Source organism: Orbicella franksi, chromosome 10 (assembly GCF_964199315.1).
Source record: "Orbicella franksi chromosome 10, jaOrbFran1.1, whole genome shotgun sequence".
Classification (NCBI taxonomy): Eukaryota; Metazoa; Cnidaria; class Anthozoa; order Scleractinia; family Merulinidae; genus Orbicella; species Orbicella franksi.
In genome coordinates, this window is record NC_138154.1 from 25,976,189 (window position 1) to 25,994,439 (window position 18,251).

Genomic DNA, 18,251 nt, shown 5'->3' on the forward strand with positions numbered 1-18,251 from the left:
AGGAAAGTTAGAATTCTTCGCCCTAAAGTGGGCAATTACTGACAAATTCAGGGATTACTTATTCTATGCTCCATCCTTCGCTGTTTTCACTGACAATAACCCGTTAACGTATGTGATGTCATCAGCAAAGTTGAATGCCACGGGGCATCGGTGGGTGGCCGAGTTAGCGGATTATAACTTTACAATCAAGTACCGACCGGGCAAGACTAATGTTGACGCGGATGTTCTGTCAAGAATCCCATTGGACATAGACAAGTATATGAGCGATTGTACAGAGGAAGTACCCAAAGATGTCCTTGAGGCAACCGTGGAAGCAGTTAGGGAACAGGCAAAAGGCACAATCCCATGGGTTACGGCAATTGCCGCAGACTTGACAACTCCTGAACCGACATTAAAGGATCTGAATCTAAAACCCTTCAGCCCTAGTGAAATCAAGGAGGCACAGCACTCGGATAGTGCTATATGCCGCGTGCTTTACTACAAGACACACGGGATCAAACCGGGTGGTGGCCAACTGAAGAATGAACCCCATGGAGTTACCAACCTTATGAGAGAATGGAAGAAACTGGAAGTTGATGAACATGGTATCCTGCGACGAAGAACAAGCTCTAAGATACAATTAGTTCTGCCACACAACTTCATCCCAGTGGTACTTAAAGAACTACACACAGAGATGGGACACCTTGGAGTGGAGAGAGTCGCAGAACTTGCAAGGTCCCGCTTCTACTGGCCACATATGTACCGTGACATAGAGTATTTTGTGACACAACGTTGCAGATGCATCAAACAGAAGAAACCAAACACAGTCACGAAAGCACCTATGATGCACCTGATGACATCAGCACCCTTTGAAGTAGTTTCCATTGATTTTCTGCATCTGGACAAGAGCAAAGGTGGATATGAATATGTACTGCTGATTGTTGATAACTTTACCAAATATGCCCAAGCCTATGCAACGCGCAACAAGACGGCCCGCACTGCTGCTGAGAAGATCTACAATGAGTTTATCCCAAGGTTCGGTTTCCCAGCACGAATACATCACGACCAAGGTGGTGAGTTTGAAAACAAATTGTTCCACAACCTAGAACGTCTCAGTGGAGTTGCCAGCTCGCGAACCACTCCATACCACCCACAGGGCAATGGCCAGGTAGAACGCATGAACCGAACGTTACTCTCGATGCTAAGGACCCTCCCGGAGGAAAAGAAATCGAACTGGAAAGATTCCTTAAACAAGCTTATACATGCGTACAACTGCACAAGACACGAAACGACTGGGTTCTCGCCATTTTACCTGATGTTTGGCCGTTCCCCACGATTACCAGTTGATTTGCTGTTTGACCTAGACAACGACCTTCAACAGGGTGATTACCAGGACTATGCAAAGACGTGGCAAGCAGATATGAGACGGGCCTACGACCTAGCATCTAGGAACACCCAGAAATCGTCAGCCAGGAGTAAAGTGTATTACGACAAGAAGGCTTCCGCAGCAGTCCGACTCCCCGGCGACCGCGTACTTGTTAGAAACCTTTCAGAAAGGGGAGGACCTGGAAAGCTCCGTTCACACTGGGAAGAGCAAATTTATGTAGTTGAGGAACGCATATCTGATAGTCCAGTCTATCGAGTAAAGCCAGAACTTGGCCGTGGGAAACAACGCGTGTTACACCGTAACTTGCTACTTCCTTGTGATGCTTTACCACTGCCTAAACCAACGAGAGCATCATCCAAGACCACCCAACTAAGACCTAGAGTGCCACCTCAGCCTGAAGACATTGGAGAGAGTTCTGATGATGAGTATGAGATGAACACACTGTCCTCTCCAGTCACCCATGAAATAGCCTTTCCGGCGGAAGTAGACATCCCTCCTATGGACCCACAGGACCACTGTGATAATGAAGATTGTGCCACTATGTCAGATACCAGGGACCAACCTGACCCACAAGTGGACACTGGTGACTCATCAGTGCCAAATTCACCCGTTCTAGATGTGACTGATATGGCCCCTGAGGAAAGTGACAATTCAGATTCAGAGGAACACCTAGAGGGAGCTACGCGACCTAGAAGGGAGAGACGACCCCCTCGGATTCTGACTTACAGTCAGATGGGGGTACCCGAGTACCAACGTTTAAACCCAGTAGTAAACGCAATTCAATGCCCTCAGGTGATACTTCCCTACCAAGTCATGGCCAACTGGCTTGTACCTCACTGCCGGTGTGTTCACTGCACCCCGCACATCCCATTTATTCCACAGCTACAGTATATACCACAGCCCATATGGACAAACCAGTAATGAACACTCCTGAAGTCACAACTGATTACTCCGAGTATTAACCATGGACAAGCAGACCTGTTGCTCGCCTTCTGTGACTTAACTCATAAGCGAAATTTGTGTTGGATTTTCCCTCTAGTTACAAACTGTTAAAGACAAAACCTGCAGATAATGGAACTGCCACAATAGGTATTCAGTTTGAAACATGATGAGAACTGACGCTCCCTCCCAACCATTGTTCTTTTTGGTTTTGTATTTCCTGTTATAATGTCGGGACGACATTTCTGTTGGAGGGGAGTGTGTTACAAGTAGAACGTGAGGGACTGGGCCCAGCCCCAGGTTACTTATTATTATGGGATCAAAAATCCCACGCGTTGGTGAGAATGAAAACGAAACGAGGATCGATGAGAAAACGTGTTGTCATTGTAGTTTTGTAATAGTTCCTGTGCGAGATTGAGTAGAGTGTAACACAAGCCTATACCGAAAACACAAATATGGCCTACTTGTAAGTAACAGAGACTGTATTTATCTTGCAAGCTTGGGTAGTGATCATAAGTCTATTTACTAGATGCTACAATTATTATGATCTCGTTTCCTAATAGATTCGTTTAGCCTAGTGCTCTCTAGAATATGGAGCTTAAGCAACGACAACGGCGCCGTCAAGTACGACGCCTAGTGAAATAAGAATTTATATTTTACCAGCGAAATTCGCAATTGTCTAGATCTGTTTACTACGCCAACGACTCAAAAACGTGCTCAGGTTAAACGGCATGGAATGACAGTGTTCACTTCCAAATGGAGATATACAAAACTAGCCATCGTCGTTCGCGTTCCTTTGACTAGGCAGAACTTTGTAACTTCACGTTCTTGTTTTACAAACGGCGGCAAAGAAATGTACAAAGATAACGCACGCACACAGCTATTTTTTTACTCATTAAACCTTTTATTTGGTAACGTTCTCTTTGCCGTCGTCGTCGTGGTTTGCTTAAGCTCCCCATTATTTATTTTTTTTTTTGGTCTATCACAATATCATAAACTCGTGAATATGATTAAATCTGAAAGAAACAATTCTTCAGCGAAACATCATATGGTTTGAACTAGAGCAGCAAACAAAGAAGTATTTAAGTTTCGTGATACCGAGTGTCAGCTCTCGAATCTGTTCCACTCTATATCAACATAATTTTGCCAAATGCAATTAAATCCTTGTGTACTCTTTCAGTTGAAGTTTTAAAATTGCTTTCATAGAATCAGCTTTCACAAAAAATATACTTTACTGTATTTCTGTATTCCCCGCGAAATATCATCCAAATTGCGTAACACCCATCATTAACAAATGCCAAAGAAATACTGAATCGTTCCCAGAAAAATCCTGCCTTGTTAACCAGACAAGTATCGCATACAGTGCTTATACATTTTACGGTATACCACGGTAAAATTGATATCACCAGCGGCAGATAAAACTTGGCGAATTTGAGTAAATATTTTTTGGCGCTTAATGCGTTTCTGGCTCTCTCAAACTCAGCCTTCTCTCTTAGCTGTGGGAGCTGATTGGATTCACCTGGTACAACTCTCGATCTGTTTTTGAGCTTACGGTAAGTTAACCAGCTTACCATAATAAAAGCCAGCCACGACGTAGAGCAAAATAGATGAATAAAAATGATGTAATAAATCTTTTCGTCGATACCGGTGAACGACAAACACGAAAATATCAAGCAAACTGCTACAACGGACAGAGAAACCAAGAACGTGACCCGTTTTGTAACTTTTACCCGGTTGAAGTGAGGGTGTGCGTATGCAGTATATCTCTCAATGTTGATCATCAAGTACATCGCAAGTTTCGATGCGATCAAAAAGTCCGTTAACAACGACGTGAAGCTTGGAAAATCCAAATATCTCGGCTTTTTGGTTAGGCCTCGAAGGATTTCACCGACGCCAAAATACGGCAGAAGAACTGTTCCGGCCAAGAAGTAAAGGCCACGATTGACATCTTCGATTCTGTGGATAGCTTTGCGAGTCAGGTTTAAAGGATTCTTCACAACTGCAATGATAAGAGTGATACTTCCAAAACATGCCATAAAAGCCGAAAAAATTGATATTATTCCGTTTGCCAGCAAAACCGAAGAGTAGAAATCCATTTCTTAAGCTGCCTAGTAATTCGTTGCTTCTTTCAAGTTGGCGTGGTAGCAGAACTTCATTGACGAAACTAACCATCTGCTGAAAAGCAATTTTGTGCTTTGAATATATTTCTTTAGCTCTTTGCCTATTAAATTGGCAGACGTCTTTTAAATGTTTCCCACCGCGTCTGTGAATGGCGTCGGTGATTGTTATTGAGCCATGCAATCAATTCATGAGATAATGCTATGCCAGATGAATCTCACCTCATTCATGGAACCTTCAATTTCTAAGTGTTCAGAGGCTTGGTAGGCAGGTGACAGAAAGCAAACAAACTGTAATGTAACAAAGATACAAGATATTGCCTTTCAGCGATAACAGTCACAGACTCGTAAGCTGAAAGAAATATGGCGATCACTAAAAAAAGTATTAAAAAAGATAAAACGACGACGTCAGCAAATTAACGAGCGATGTTAATAATCACGAAAAATTCAGGCTGTGTTTCGATTATTTGTCTAACACGCTGTCAATATAGCAATTTATCAAGGGTGCGAGTGCGAAACAGGACATGTTGCCAAATTGCGGTCACTTGCACGTTTTTTGGAAAACAATTCCTTTCTGAACACTGATGAACACAAGAGAGTCATCCATCGATGAAAATAAGCACCTGAAAAAAAAAAAACAACAATAATTTTTGTTCTCTCGACCCTTACCTGGGAAAGACCAGAGAGAAAATCAGGTTTTTGAAAATTTAAACGAATTCCCCATTTATGAATTTAAAATTTGTTTTTGCAGCTGCCTTGCAAACTAAAAGCAAACAAAAAAAAATATAGACCTTCAGTGGCTGGCTCGCAATGATAAAATCGTTGTACCAAGGATATATATCAAGAATTGTACAACGAGAATTGGGTGCGCGGAAAAGTAGAATATATTTCGGCTAAAACCTTCTCCGAAGCAAATGTCAGCGTTGTTATGCGCATAAAAAAAAAACAAAAAAAACCACTTCCTCTGGTAGAAAAAAACACGCCGTTCTTTCTGAAATTTATTTTTACAATTACGCTAATTGTTACTTTTTTTATCAAAAGATCTTTGCACTCAACCAAAATTTCATTAAATTTTTCACAAGGTGGAGATTCATTCACGCCATTAATACTCATTTTCTCACAATTTTTTTTTCTGTTTTCACAAGCGCCAACCAGTAATTCTGAAAAATTAGTTTCAACAAAAGTAAATGCAAAGTCATATTTTTAAATAATAACCACATTCGTTTATAAACTATAACGAAATACTGATTTCAAAGCAGTTGAACGCTAACAGAAGGAATGTAAAAATTTTATTGTCATTCATTTTTATTTCCCACATTTACTGACAAGGCAGAAACACGAATAATTCAAATTCCAACCAAAAGAACCCAGATTATCTGAGACTTCACAGCATACACCAGACCAAAGCTATAAAACCCCAAACATATTCTTCTGCTCTGACCTCGAACCAGAGAGTGTATAAAAACTAATTTTCCCTTTTTTGTCTGCCACCTTTCAATTTAACTTGTGAGTTCATAGAATGAATATTCAGTTATTCTCGCGTTTGTTTAGGTTATTGTTATTTTTATAAAATTCACCATCTTTATTCAATTAATACAACGTTTTTTATTTGGATTACGTCAATGTGATTTCTAAGCCGTGCAAAAAGTTACTCCTACCACTCGCTTATTTGACAGGCATTATTTTAGAACAACATGTAGAACGGATCAAATGTTGGGAACTGCAATGTGTCAAGGATTAATATAACAAAATTCTAACATGGTGCCCAGGCTTAGGGCACTAAAACAGAATAACTGATTTATTCATTTCCCTCAACCTCGATGTCATTTTTTTCGTCACCATGCTAAAACTTGTTAATACCATACGCATTCTAACCAATCTTCACCGGTAAGATTAGTAAGATTGAGTGAGAGTAATTAAGATTGGTACGATTAACTTCAGTAAGATTATCCAGAATGCAATGAAGTCGTTATTGGCTTTATTTATGTCATATTGACATTATCTCCAACTCGGGCTTGAAGAGGTTTTAAGCAAAATGAATAATATTTTTTGCGCGTGTGCTGTCGTTTTTAATAAAATATGATTTATTTGGAGATAAACATGCCATTTGTCACATTTTAAAACGAATTTCTTTCTTAACATAAACACACCCACGCAACTGCAACATTAAGCTTAGCTTTTAGCAATTAGTCACTCAATAGTGTATTTGACTCGAAAAAAGAATTACAATATTTAAAAGAAACTTGAATGAATTATTTATTAATCAGTACATACTCTAATTTTACAGACTTCGCCTAAAAACGGTAGGAAAAAAAAAAACAAGAACAACAATGCATGGGCTGTATTATTAGAAAATGTATTTATTTAATACTTTACAATTTCGCCAAAAAGAAAAAACAAAAAAATAGCCGGAGTAGCTCACGCCCTCAAAAAAACTTGGAAACTGGTCATTTCATGCTGCTGATTTGCACAGAACGGCTGCGGAAAGTACAAAAGTGCCTAATGCACGTGCAGATTCGTTGTCCTACTAATTTAAGCCTTTTGTTAGGCGATGTTCTGGTTGCCATTACCGTTGTGTTTGCCCGTAAGTTCCTTGTATATTAATGATCATTGTCCGAGCGTACTAGTTTTTGTAACATATTTGTGACATTACGTGTATAGACCAATTTCGACATATTAAAATTCAGCCTAACACAATAGACCTCAGCAAGAGGCTCTGGGGAATAAACCCCACAAACTCTGTAGTTATTTCCCAGAGCCTCGTACTGAGGTCTATTGTTTTAGGCTGAATTTTAATAAATCGAAAATGATCTATTGCGTGTCTAAGATTAAGGTAGTCTTGTAGCTTATCCGGCCTTCCCTTATTAAAATAACCTTACAAGATTGTTGATATTGATAATAGCAAGAAAGTCCATTAACTGCACTCTAAATGCGCTGATAGCAGCTAGCCTATCTAATGCCTGATAAAATTATCTACCCAAAGCCTGAAAACAAACAAACACAGAAAAACTTTATTCTTAAATAGCTTTGATGTTACAGATGTCACGTTTTGTAAGTATGTATTTAATGTATTTGAACTTTTAATTAAAATTTTTTGAGGAAATGTCTATTTATTTACTCGTCTTTTTTCTTTGCAACATCAAATTTCCCATATTTTAGTGACAAAACTGAGAATTGGAATTTTACTGACAAATGCCATTCACAATGGGCTCACAATTAGACCTTTTCCACCAGATATAATTATACTGTTTTCCCAGTAGTTGGGCTGAACAGTCTGACTTTCAAGGAAGTATTTGCAATTAAATTTCCCAAATCCAAATTGTCGTTAAAATGACTCGTATTCGTGCCTTTTTGACGGCCAAAAAAAACCTCATTCAGAGGTTCTCTCTCAGAGAAGACAGCCTCAATTTGTTTTTATTTTTTTCACCGAAATGTTTGTAACCGGAATTGTCGCTTCAAAGCGATTTACAGTCTCAGCCATTTGCAAAGACGATTAATGGCGGAACAATAATTAAATGCTTATCTTCGAAAAAAGCGCCTCACTGAGTTATAGTACGCTTCAAAGCGAATCGTGAGAGTTATTGGCCCAAGAGCATCTGGTAGAAACACAAGTGATATTGACAGGCGTTGCCAGAAGAATCCCACATCGTTTGCTAAAATGGCGTTCCGGTCTGTCAGTTCACCGACTTTCACAACATACCAAGGTAAAATGCTTAAAATCAACGGACCCAAAAATAAAGAAACAACAGTGAGATATTTTCTCGCCGTTCGTGAGGAATGCTTCCTGTGACGTTCTAACTTTTCCACTGACTGAGGAATCTCATTACTGGTAATTCTGTTTCTAGTTTTTATTTTCCAATAAGTGAATCCCGTTGTGATAATTGGTAACGACATCGGAAATGAAAAGAACACATGGATGTAAATTGTGTAGAAGACCTGTTCGTTTATCCCAGTAAACGATAAACACACAGAAAGCAGTAAAAATGACTCCATTAAAAATACTGTGATCACAATTTTTTTCCTTGTCGTCAATCGACGGTGAAGATACGGTGAAACGAAGGCTGTACATCGCTCGATCGAAATGACTAGAGACACTTGTACGTTGGCTTGAGCGAAGACAAAAAATGTTGTAGACAAGTAGCTTGGGAAGCGGATGGTTCTTGAAGTGATTTCTAAGCCATGTAAGATCTCAGCCACTCCAAAATAGGGCAGAAACATGATGCTGGCCATAAGGTTAGTGTAGAAGAAAGCATTATGTATTTTATCAATCGGTCTCTCTGGGCGAAGAGGAAACTTGGCGATCGCCGCGATTAAAACAATATTCACTAGGCAGATTGTCACTGAAAGTAAAAGCGAAAAACATCCGTTAAAAATCAAAGCGATCGACTCGAATCTCCTCATCTTCATTCCGTCTCCATATGTGGTGATGTTATTCATCCTACAGAGGGACACTCGGCTTTTAAGAATACTTGGTGTAGAGAACTTCGCTCGTAGTTACAAGTCTCCTAGCCGCTGAATTACCGATTTTGTCGCCTTATAAGACAATTATACCAACGGAGGAAGCACTGTCAATGCATTGGATGACCATTTGTTTTGAAATTTCTCAGCCAATCCGATTGAAGAAGAAGTCAATGATTGCATTTAGATGTGTTGATTGTGGCACAAAACCTAAGGACTTCTGTAAATTACCATGGAAAACAGTATTATTCACAGACAATAAGAAGTAGCTGGAACTAAATACAGCCTACTTCCATTCACATATTGGTCTGACAATTTATTGCTTATTTATTTTTCTATAAACAGTCCGGTAAAAACCAATTATCATGAAGCGGCTGGTCTATTAAAACTGTGTATGTTGTTATGGTGACAACGTGATATTTAAAATTAGAAAAGATGGAAAGTCAGTTTTGAACGAATAGCAAAGCGTTCGAGTGATGTCATAACTCAGACACACTCAGACAAACAAAACGGAATGGTGGAAAATTTGAAGCTTTTTCAAGCGCGTAAGCAAGTGTTCCTAAAACAATTTTTAAAACGAAAATTTGGCGTTCATTTTCCTGCTATTTCTCTCAGAAAACGCCTATGCTGTCTGACTCTCGCAGGGTTCCAGTAATTTGCATTCTATTTTTAGACTTCACGCACTTCGTTGTTGAAATTGAACTGCATTTCTCATCCATCAGTCAGCTCATTTCTCAATAATCAATAAGCTTGTAAATCTCAGAACTTAGCTATCAGATTAAAAGGCGCCTCATTTCTCATTCGGCAGTTAAAATTTGACCAATTCTCAGCTATCAGTAAACCCCATCCGATTGCTCCTGGGTTCATCGAGGGAAAATATGAAGTAATTAGGGCTATGCCACTTCCTAAACAGCCACAGGAAGTGTTCAAATTATAACAATTATTTCCTTGTCGAGCTTAGCTTGAAGGGAATCTCACAATCCTGTGTATATACATGCGATCGTGTTTGCATTAATGACATGAGAAATTATCAACAGCAAGGATGTACAATGAATTTAACAGAATCAACTCTAGTTAATGAAAACATGTTGGTTCATTTTCAGGGTAAAACTGGTGACAACAAGAGGAATTGACCAGCGGACAGCATGAACTCATTTTCGCGATCAAAACCCAGAGGTATTAAAAATCAGAGTCCTTGACCCGGCATTTAACAGAATATTTCCGAGTTGCCTTTTGCCTCTTGTCAAAACGAGTCTGGTATGAAAACGTGTTCCGCCTGCAGATTCATTCTCATGCAAATCAAATTTATTTTCATAACAAAGGGTTTGCACGAAGACTCGTTTTGAAACAGAGGCACAAGGTAACCCGAAAATGGCCTACTGAGTTTGACTCGTTGCGAATGTCAGTCATCACAAATTTTGTCTATTTGTCAGTTAAATTTGCGTCATTTGTCAGTGATCGGTTAAGCTGTGGCTGTTAATATACTAGCGAAGACCTTAAATGGCTTAAACCTTCCCTTATTGATTCCTTTCATAGAAAATATGCATCTAGTTAAACGCAAAACCCTTCTTTTTTTAATTCTTTGTTTTCTAGTTTCCATCTATTTACAAAACAAGCATCTCAATTTCTTACCAGCAACTTCTAATGAAATTAAAGCCTAAATTTCAACGTGCCATTTGTCAACTGCAGTTAACCCCATCCAGACCCTCCTATTGTTTAACATTAACCCAATACAGAACGCTCCATATTGGTTCATTTGCATATGCTTATAGGGAGGAGATGCGCGTTCTTCAAATGATTTAAAATTTGAGTAAATTCAAATTTGAGTAACAAATAGCAAGAGAGAATCTTTCCTGATGTAACTATAAAATTTAAACCAAGGTAAGAAAGGAGAAAGGAACAATACAGGGCAAACAGATATAGCCTGTCCTATCTGCTATATAATTAGCTGTCAACCTGCCTTTCGCACTGTATTAGTCCTTAGCAATAATTGTAAGGTGAATGATTTTAGCGAAGCTTGTCTTCTTTAATGTCGTGATGCTTGCCAAAAATGAAGTCTGCGTCCTTGAATGTTTTAATGTTGATGCTATTATCTTTTATCCAGGGAAAATCATGTTTCCAGAACTCAGAAGATATGTTATACACAAGCGCGGGCTCGATGGATTATTCTTCTTCGTGAAAGAAATTGTTGATGAGAGAACTAGTTAACGATAGATGAAGAAATTTTCAATCGCAATGGACGATGCAGTTCAGCACTTCTTATTGGAAGGAGAATGAAGGGAAAGCTAAGAAGGCAGATGATGGGAATTTGTAGTGGGCTTAAACGTTTTTTACAGGGGTACATCGTACTTCGTGATATGAAATCATCATATCACGTGTGCAATGACCTGAGTGAATCTTTTGGATAGCCGAGACTACTAGAATTCGAACTACCAAAACTTGTGACAAGAAAGTAATTCAGATTCATGTTTCTTTGCTATTCATTTATTTGCTAGTTTCATCTGCAACTGAAAGACGGCAACGAAAACAGGCGAAAATTAATAATTCAAACAAGATGATAAAAATATAACATAAAAATTAACAATTTGTGAAGTCTTCCATCCACCCTGTCATTTGCTTCTCGCTGTGTTGTTCTTGGGACTTGAAGAATTATCCACCACCATAGCGACCTGAAATAAGTAAACGATATCGTTATTTTTAAATCGTAAAGAAATGAGTGACAAATAGCGTGCGTTGGGCTTAGATCTGGAGCAACATAATTGTAGTCATTTTTGACTGGGTGATGGTATGAATGGGAGTGAAGTTAAGGATTTACACTACGAGTGATATATGAAAACTCTTTCAAAATTGCAAGAGCCTGACTGCGAATGCAATTTGAAAGAATTTTCAAATATCACAAGTAGTGTAAATCCTTGATTGCTCGAGCTTTCACTCATTTATTATATGACTGAGAAAACTGCCAACGCGCGCGTGTTAATTTGTACTGCAGTGCTTAAGAATTCACGATAATTAATAATTAATTAACTCATCCAATCACATTGAAGTAATTATCTCAGTCATATAATACTTATTCATGTAAAAACGTTTTGCAATTTATAATTATTGCGGTGGTGCGGTAACACAAAGGTATTATTCGGGTCATGTCATTGTTCAAAACTGACTTTTGTTTAATGGAAAATCGAGGAAACAAAAATGACCATGTCCCACGGTGATCAAATTGAAAATTCTTGCTATTATTTGAACTAATTCTCTTTTAAGTGCGCTTGTAAGCCGTCGATCCAAATTTGACTCCCGTACATCCTGCCACTGGGACAAGTAAAATAACAATGTCAAATGAAGTCACCTTGTGAAACTCGATACGAAGCGAGGAATCCTTTTCTTCTATTACGGTGATTGGATTTGAAAACGATTGATATCTGCTCTCCCGTTCCTCGCATGTACACTCGGGCAACGTACGGTGAACGATGACGGTTTCTCCCCCGGGACCCATAACGGCCTTTCGCCTGGGAGCCATGGCGGCCTCTAGGACGATAGCGGCTCTTAGTACGGGACACATGGCGGTTCTTCGCCCGTCGGGCATACGTGTACCGGCGATACGTTCTTTCTGAATCATCAGCAACACTTTGATAACCGTTATAGTTGTCGTCGTTGTTGTTGTTGTCATCGTCATAATCAACATCATCATCATCATCATCATCATCATCATCGCATTCGTCATCGTCTTGATACAAGAACCTTTTATCGTCTCGGCCTCTGTAACGACCGTTTCTACCGCTCAATTTACGCGTCAAACGGCTCCCACGGAAAATTTTAACGTAATCATGACTAGGAAAAAAACAACATGATTAAGTTAACACAATTTTCATTTCAAACTTGAAAAATATCTCTTACAAATGCATATAACAATGTCACAGAAATGCAATGGGAGAGCAACGGGTTTTTTTCTTAATATATATATTTGAAGTGTGAGGGCCTGACAAAGAGATCTGAGATTAAACTTCTCTCTCTCATTAGCGATTAATACTCGATCTTGAAGCGTTTGGAGGCTTTTGGAGTCTGATTTCATCCGAAGGAATCAAATCAAGCCGTGTTTTGTTGTTCTGTACTGAGTGTGTAACAAGGTATGCAATATCATATTGCTCTCACACTTTGACCATCTTTTTCGCAATATGATATTGAAAATCAAACTGGTGAATATCAACGATACCAAACTCATAACATGTAATAATCTTTATATCTCAACCTAAAATTCCTTTCCACCCACCATCGTTCAGTGTCAAAGGTACGAAAAGCCAATACAAGGTAGGATCTTCTCGGCACAGTAATAGTCCATTTGCACTCGATATTATTTGGGTAATTACCAGGGTAACCAGGAGATTTAAAGTTTCCGGATGAACCGGTCAATGGTCCTCCACATGTGGGTTCTAGAGGAAAACACAAATATGCATGTAGTTATGTAGTTATGTAGGTCTTCATGAGTTGTCTCAAGGATTTAGTTTAGCGCGTCGAGGGCAAATTTACTTTTTGTTGCTCGTGGGAGCTGAGGGCGCTTGTAGGGCAGAGCGCTAAGTGGGACCGGGTGCTTAATTCAGTTATTTCTTCGACAAATACTTTGTAATGTCATACAGTATTTCAAAAAGCGACAACGAAGTTATAACAATTGGGATTCTCATAGTCGTTACATCAGTCGTCACATGTAAGCAAGTAGACTTAATAATTTACTTCACTTTGCCAAGCTTATATAATAATTTTCATTTGATAATGGCGACATGTCGTCGCCGAAACGTCATGTTATTATATCGCTGAAGTTTATTTTAAAACATAATTCACTTGACACGAAATCAGAATGTCACTTGACAATGGAGGCGTTAATTCTAATAGGGGAGCTTCGATTTAAAAGAGAAAGTGATTTTTGAGTAGGAGTGATATTTAGAAAAAAAGATTCTTACTAGAATCAAACTACTTTTTTTTTGTTACATTTTGTGGGAACTGTTTTCCTCAACGCTGTGACTTAAGAAACTCGCATGATGAACTATCTAATCAGTGGCAAGTATTCGATGGAGCTTCTCAGTTTATTGAATACTTAAAGAAAGTTAAAAGTATGGCTGATGATGTTCGTCTGAGGACGACATACAGAATGGTTTTCAAGAATTTATCAGCAATGAAACAATTACCTTCTTATTGCGTCTAAAATCTCACTTTGGGTTAATTAATTTTGTGCGGGAATTATAGATTACATAAGATTATAATAAGGATCCTACCGAGCCCTATGCGGTACTTAGCATAGAATCCCCTCCTGGTGACACTGTGGTCAGATCTGAAAACGATGCTTATCAACTCGCCCGTTCCTTGTATGTGAGTTACTTTGTCTTTGTGGCTGCCTTTTCCAGTTAAATGACGGACAAGCCGTCTCCCCACATAGACGTTTAAGTAATCATACCTACGTATCAAAAGACAGGTTCAATTAGGGACATGGTGAACACACTACTTCTCTGCATGTTTCTAGCTGCGTATATTCACTGGAGCTGTATGAGCATGAAATCTATTTCTTTTAATTAATTGTTGACTCCTCTTGGGTTTCATTGTCACGCAATAAAAAAATAATTCGAAAACCATTTAGTGTATAAAGTCAAGAAATTATGATGTTATAGGAGATGAATAAAGAAGACACTTCCCCAAGTTTTAGGTCTGTACGTTTTCCCAAACTTGAAATATTCGTCGAAATATTTTGTGCAAATTGGCAGAGCCCAGTATGGAGCCGCCATGTTGGTGTACCTCCATGGTACAAACATGGCGGCCGGAAATAGTGTAAACATCTGGAACTTACTTTGGTTATCTATGTGACTGATTAACTGAACTGATCAGGCAAACATTTAAATGTAAGCACTTTTCCTAATGCTTTAACTTCTAAAAAGGCTAAAAATCACGAGATAAGTATATATTTTTCGACAAACGCGTTCATAGCTCTATACAGTCACGCACCACCATAACTCTGAAATTCAACATGTGCCTGTTTTCAGACGAAGCAAGCTATTGAACTGAAAAGTTGTTGAAAGGTATGCATTTACCCCCTCTTAGGACTGATGAGGATAGTAACTCTGGTGGCCCTTTAGTTTTGGATTTTAGAAAATAAAGACGTCACCATGACTCGCATATATGCGAACTAAGAATTGTTTTTCCTTCAACCGGCACAGTGAGAGCCACTACATGTATGTAAATGAAAGATACGGTCATAATTATTTTATGCGTAGTCTAATATTTAATTGCGTTTAATCGTCTCTGAGCTCGGTTTGCAGAACACAAGCTCCTAAGAAAAAAAATTCAAGGAGGAGGTAATTTGTTGGAAACCAAAGCGTGCAAATATATTTATTTTGGTTTAATTTATTTATTGTCCAGCCCTTGCACTCCTTGAACGTTTCCTACCTTACATACGAATGGGATCCAGAGGTCCGTTTCTCGAACCTCCCAAAAAGTTTTCGCACCAGGAAAGCCGTAGCAAAATCTCAAACCTTATGATTACAGAGCTGTTTTATTCACGAATTTTTAATAGGAAGAGAGGTTCTCTTCATACATACAGACAAACATACTTTATTTATTTCAACTCGGTAAAATCTTCATTGAATTATTATAATAGAATCAAAAATGAAGTTCAGTTATAAATACACTGTTTTACAAGATTTGTCGTGTGAGAGCCTGACAGATAAACAGCTTCAGGCGTATACACCTCTCGGTTTTTAGGTACAGATTCTCTAAATTAAAATCGGCCTGGAGGGCCCAAAAAGTTTCTGAAGCTTTTGAGAAACGGACCTCAGGTGAGAGAGAGGAAGGACTCTCTCTTCTCTCAACTTGGTTCAACCCTAATCAGTAGGGTAGAGAGAGGGATAGTTTAGGGACTAGAGTGGCTGTTGTTAAATTTGCGTTTTTTAGCTGGATGACGCTTTATCACAGCAGAAAAATATTGAGCAGGTCTTCTGGACTTACCGCCTTTCAGTGTGAAAAAAGACAAATTCTATTCTGAATTGTGATCCTCGTGGAACAGTGGTTGTCCAAATACAACGGGCGTTGTTAGGGTAGTTGCCAGGGTAATTAGGAGATGAAAAGCTCCCGGATGAGCCCGACAGTGAACCACCACATTGCTCTGAAGATAAAGACCGTAACATAAACCTCAAGTGGCTGAAGATATGATTTTTAAAGGATCTTAAAGCATCCTTTCAGAGAAATGAATGATACAAATTTTCTCCAATCATTCTGTAGCAGCGAAGCTCAAATGAAAGTGTCTTTGTAGTTTCATGTAAAATCCCCTTGTCTGCAACGTTACTAAAATACCTTTCATGATAATTATGGGAAAGTCCACGCATAAATGATATCAAACCCACTGAATGGTAAATAAATGGTACAGATGGCATGGACTAGTATATGATTGTGCAGAAAAGAACACAAAGATTTGAAGGAAACAGTAAATTTTAATACAAAGTATCGAGTGTTCTGATTTATGGAAAACTCTCTCAAAGTGCTTGTTGTGTCGCAATTCACGGTTATAACGTGAAGCAAACGTTTTTATTCTCAGTTATACTATACCAAATTGTTTCAATATTTTTGGTGAATAACCAGGCCGAAGAAAATTTCGTCTAGCAAATGCAACATTTTCTAACTCACCCAAACTTTACAACAAATTTGCCATATCCGACATACGAAAAAAGTTTGCATTTCTCTGTTTTATCGTCAATGGTACATTCTTAAGAGATACTTTACCAGGTTGAGTCGTTGGAACCGCCGTTAAAGTTGCAGGTTCTTCGGTGGTCGTTGGAAGGGGTGGAGATGTTGATGAAACACTCGAACCAGCATTGCATTGCTCCGTGTGGCAACAATAGAAAGAGCAGGATTCGATCGTGCCGTTGCGAGATTGGTTCAGAATCTCACACCCACGGTTTCCACTACAAAACATTTCTGGAATACAACCTTTTGCAAAGATATCTGTGTTCAGGAGAGTCTCAAAAGCCTGAAGTGTGTAGCAGCTAAAGCCTGTTTCACACAGTCGTGATGTCTGTACTGCAGTGCAATTCTCCAAAGACAGTGGCTCTAAGCAGACGTGGCACCTTAGGCGAGAACGAGCTGTTGGAGTGAAAATATGAACAATTGACTCATGCTTCAGCGTGCATCGTCGAGTTATGATATCGATACACGCCAGAAGTGCAATGCCTTCCTAGCTGTGCCATAGTTTTTTGTTCTAAAAAAAATAGAGAAAGTAGGAGCAGCATTGTTTTCCTGAGGCGTTTGTTATTTTCTCTTCTCTCTACAAGACGAAACATTTGCACGGGATGGTAGGCATGAAGGAAACAATGGAAAAGAGGAGGACAAAAGCAGTCGGTTCCTTGATTTAATTTTCGTCACAAGAATGTTCACTACTTATTGGAATAGTTCAGTGATCCAGAAAAAGATGGAATTGATTGCAATCGATTTATACTACCTTGTTCTTGTCGTTGTAACCAACTATTCGGCTCCAGGTCCTCGAGCACTTCTGTCCATTCAGAGGACGGAATATCCAAAGGCTGAGTGGCCAAAGTGCATGTTATAACCATCTGCCAGGAGAATGTTTTCATTATACACTTAAATCCCGCTATTTCGAACTCTCAGGGGAAGCGAAAAATAGTTGGAAGTAGCCGTTAGTAAATTACTGAAGGGCAAATCCTAGGACAATGGTTTTGAGTTTGAAATAACGGGGCATTCGTTAGTTTGAATTAACGGGATCCATCTGTATGTCAAACTGATATTAAAATTAACTTGGAAATGAAATGGGTATGCATCACAATTCCACGTTCTAAGTTTTGGTAAACATCAAACTAATCGCAGAATTCTGAGCAAGAAATCATTTCAGAGCGTACCACCACTTGTACTATATTATCACTTATGTCCCCCACGCGAATTTGTTTTCTTTTAGACATGGAAAGCACTCCAACAGTTCAGCTCAGTTGAGTGGAACTTCCCTCGCTAGTTAGAACGAACGCATCTCGAAAGGAAAATTTGTAATTGCAATAAACTTACATCAAGGTTCAGAGTTCAGATTTTTGGACTAAGTGTTGTGGAGCTCGGACTAACAATCACTCCGTTAAGTGCGAATGTGTCGCTATTGCATGCACTTTTTTCTGGGCCAAAGAAAGTTCTTGGTCGGTCATTTTCCCACTTTTAATACCCCTTTGATACGACCACAAATTTATGGCGCAAAGGTGACGAAATTGACGAGGCTTCGCCTTTTTAAAATTTGTCAGGAAGTTAAAATCACACACATTTTACGTATGCTGTGATACTTTCATCACTCATTCATGTTCTAAATTACATGATCTGTATAATGTGGACAGGCTGAAAACTCTAGC

General features: G+C 39.0%; 3 protein-coding genes across 3 annotated transcripts; all 3 read right to left on the minus strand.

The window, feature by feature from the left end:
* Window positions 1-2,546: 2,546 nt before the first annotated feature.
* On the minus strand, window positions 2,547-4,632 carry LOC145499686 (uncharacterized). Its single transcript, XM_081479211.1, has one exon. The coding sequence runs from the start codon at window positions 4,399-4,401 to the stop codon at window positions 3,514-3,516; it is 888 nt and encodes a 295-aa protein (XP_081335337.1). The 5' UTR covers window positions 4,402-4,632; the 3' UTR covers window positions 2,547-3,513.
* A 2,078-nt stretch (window positions 4,633-6,710) lies between these two features.
* On the minus strand, window positions 6,711-8,948 carry LOC145500599 (uncharacterized). Its single transcript, XM_081480117.1, has one exon. The coding sequence runs from the start codon at window positions 8,857-8,859 to the stop codon at window positions 7,942-7,944; it is 918 nt and encodes a 305-aa protein (XP_081336243.1). The 5' UTR covers window positions 8,860-8,948; the 3' UTR covers window positions 6,711-7,941.
* Window positions 8,949-10,664: 1,716 nt separating this feature from the next.
* LOC145500629 (uncharacterized) lies at window positions 10,665-16,921 on the minus strand. Its single transcript, XM_081480146.1, has 6 exons — window positions 16,633-16,921; window positions 15,862-16,018; window positions 14,142-14,320; window positions 13,145-13,304; window positions 12,224-12,705; window positions 10,665-11,549 (listed from the first exon to the last, which is right to left on the minus strand). Exons 1-6 carry the CDS (start codon window positions 16,823-16,825, stop codon window positions 11,530-11,532), a joined length of 1,191 nt encoding a protein of 396 aa, XP_081336272.1. The 5' UTR covers window positions 16,826-16,921; the 3' UTR covers window positions 10,665-11,529.
* Window positions 16,922-18,251: the final 1,330 nt, after the last annotated feature.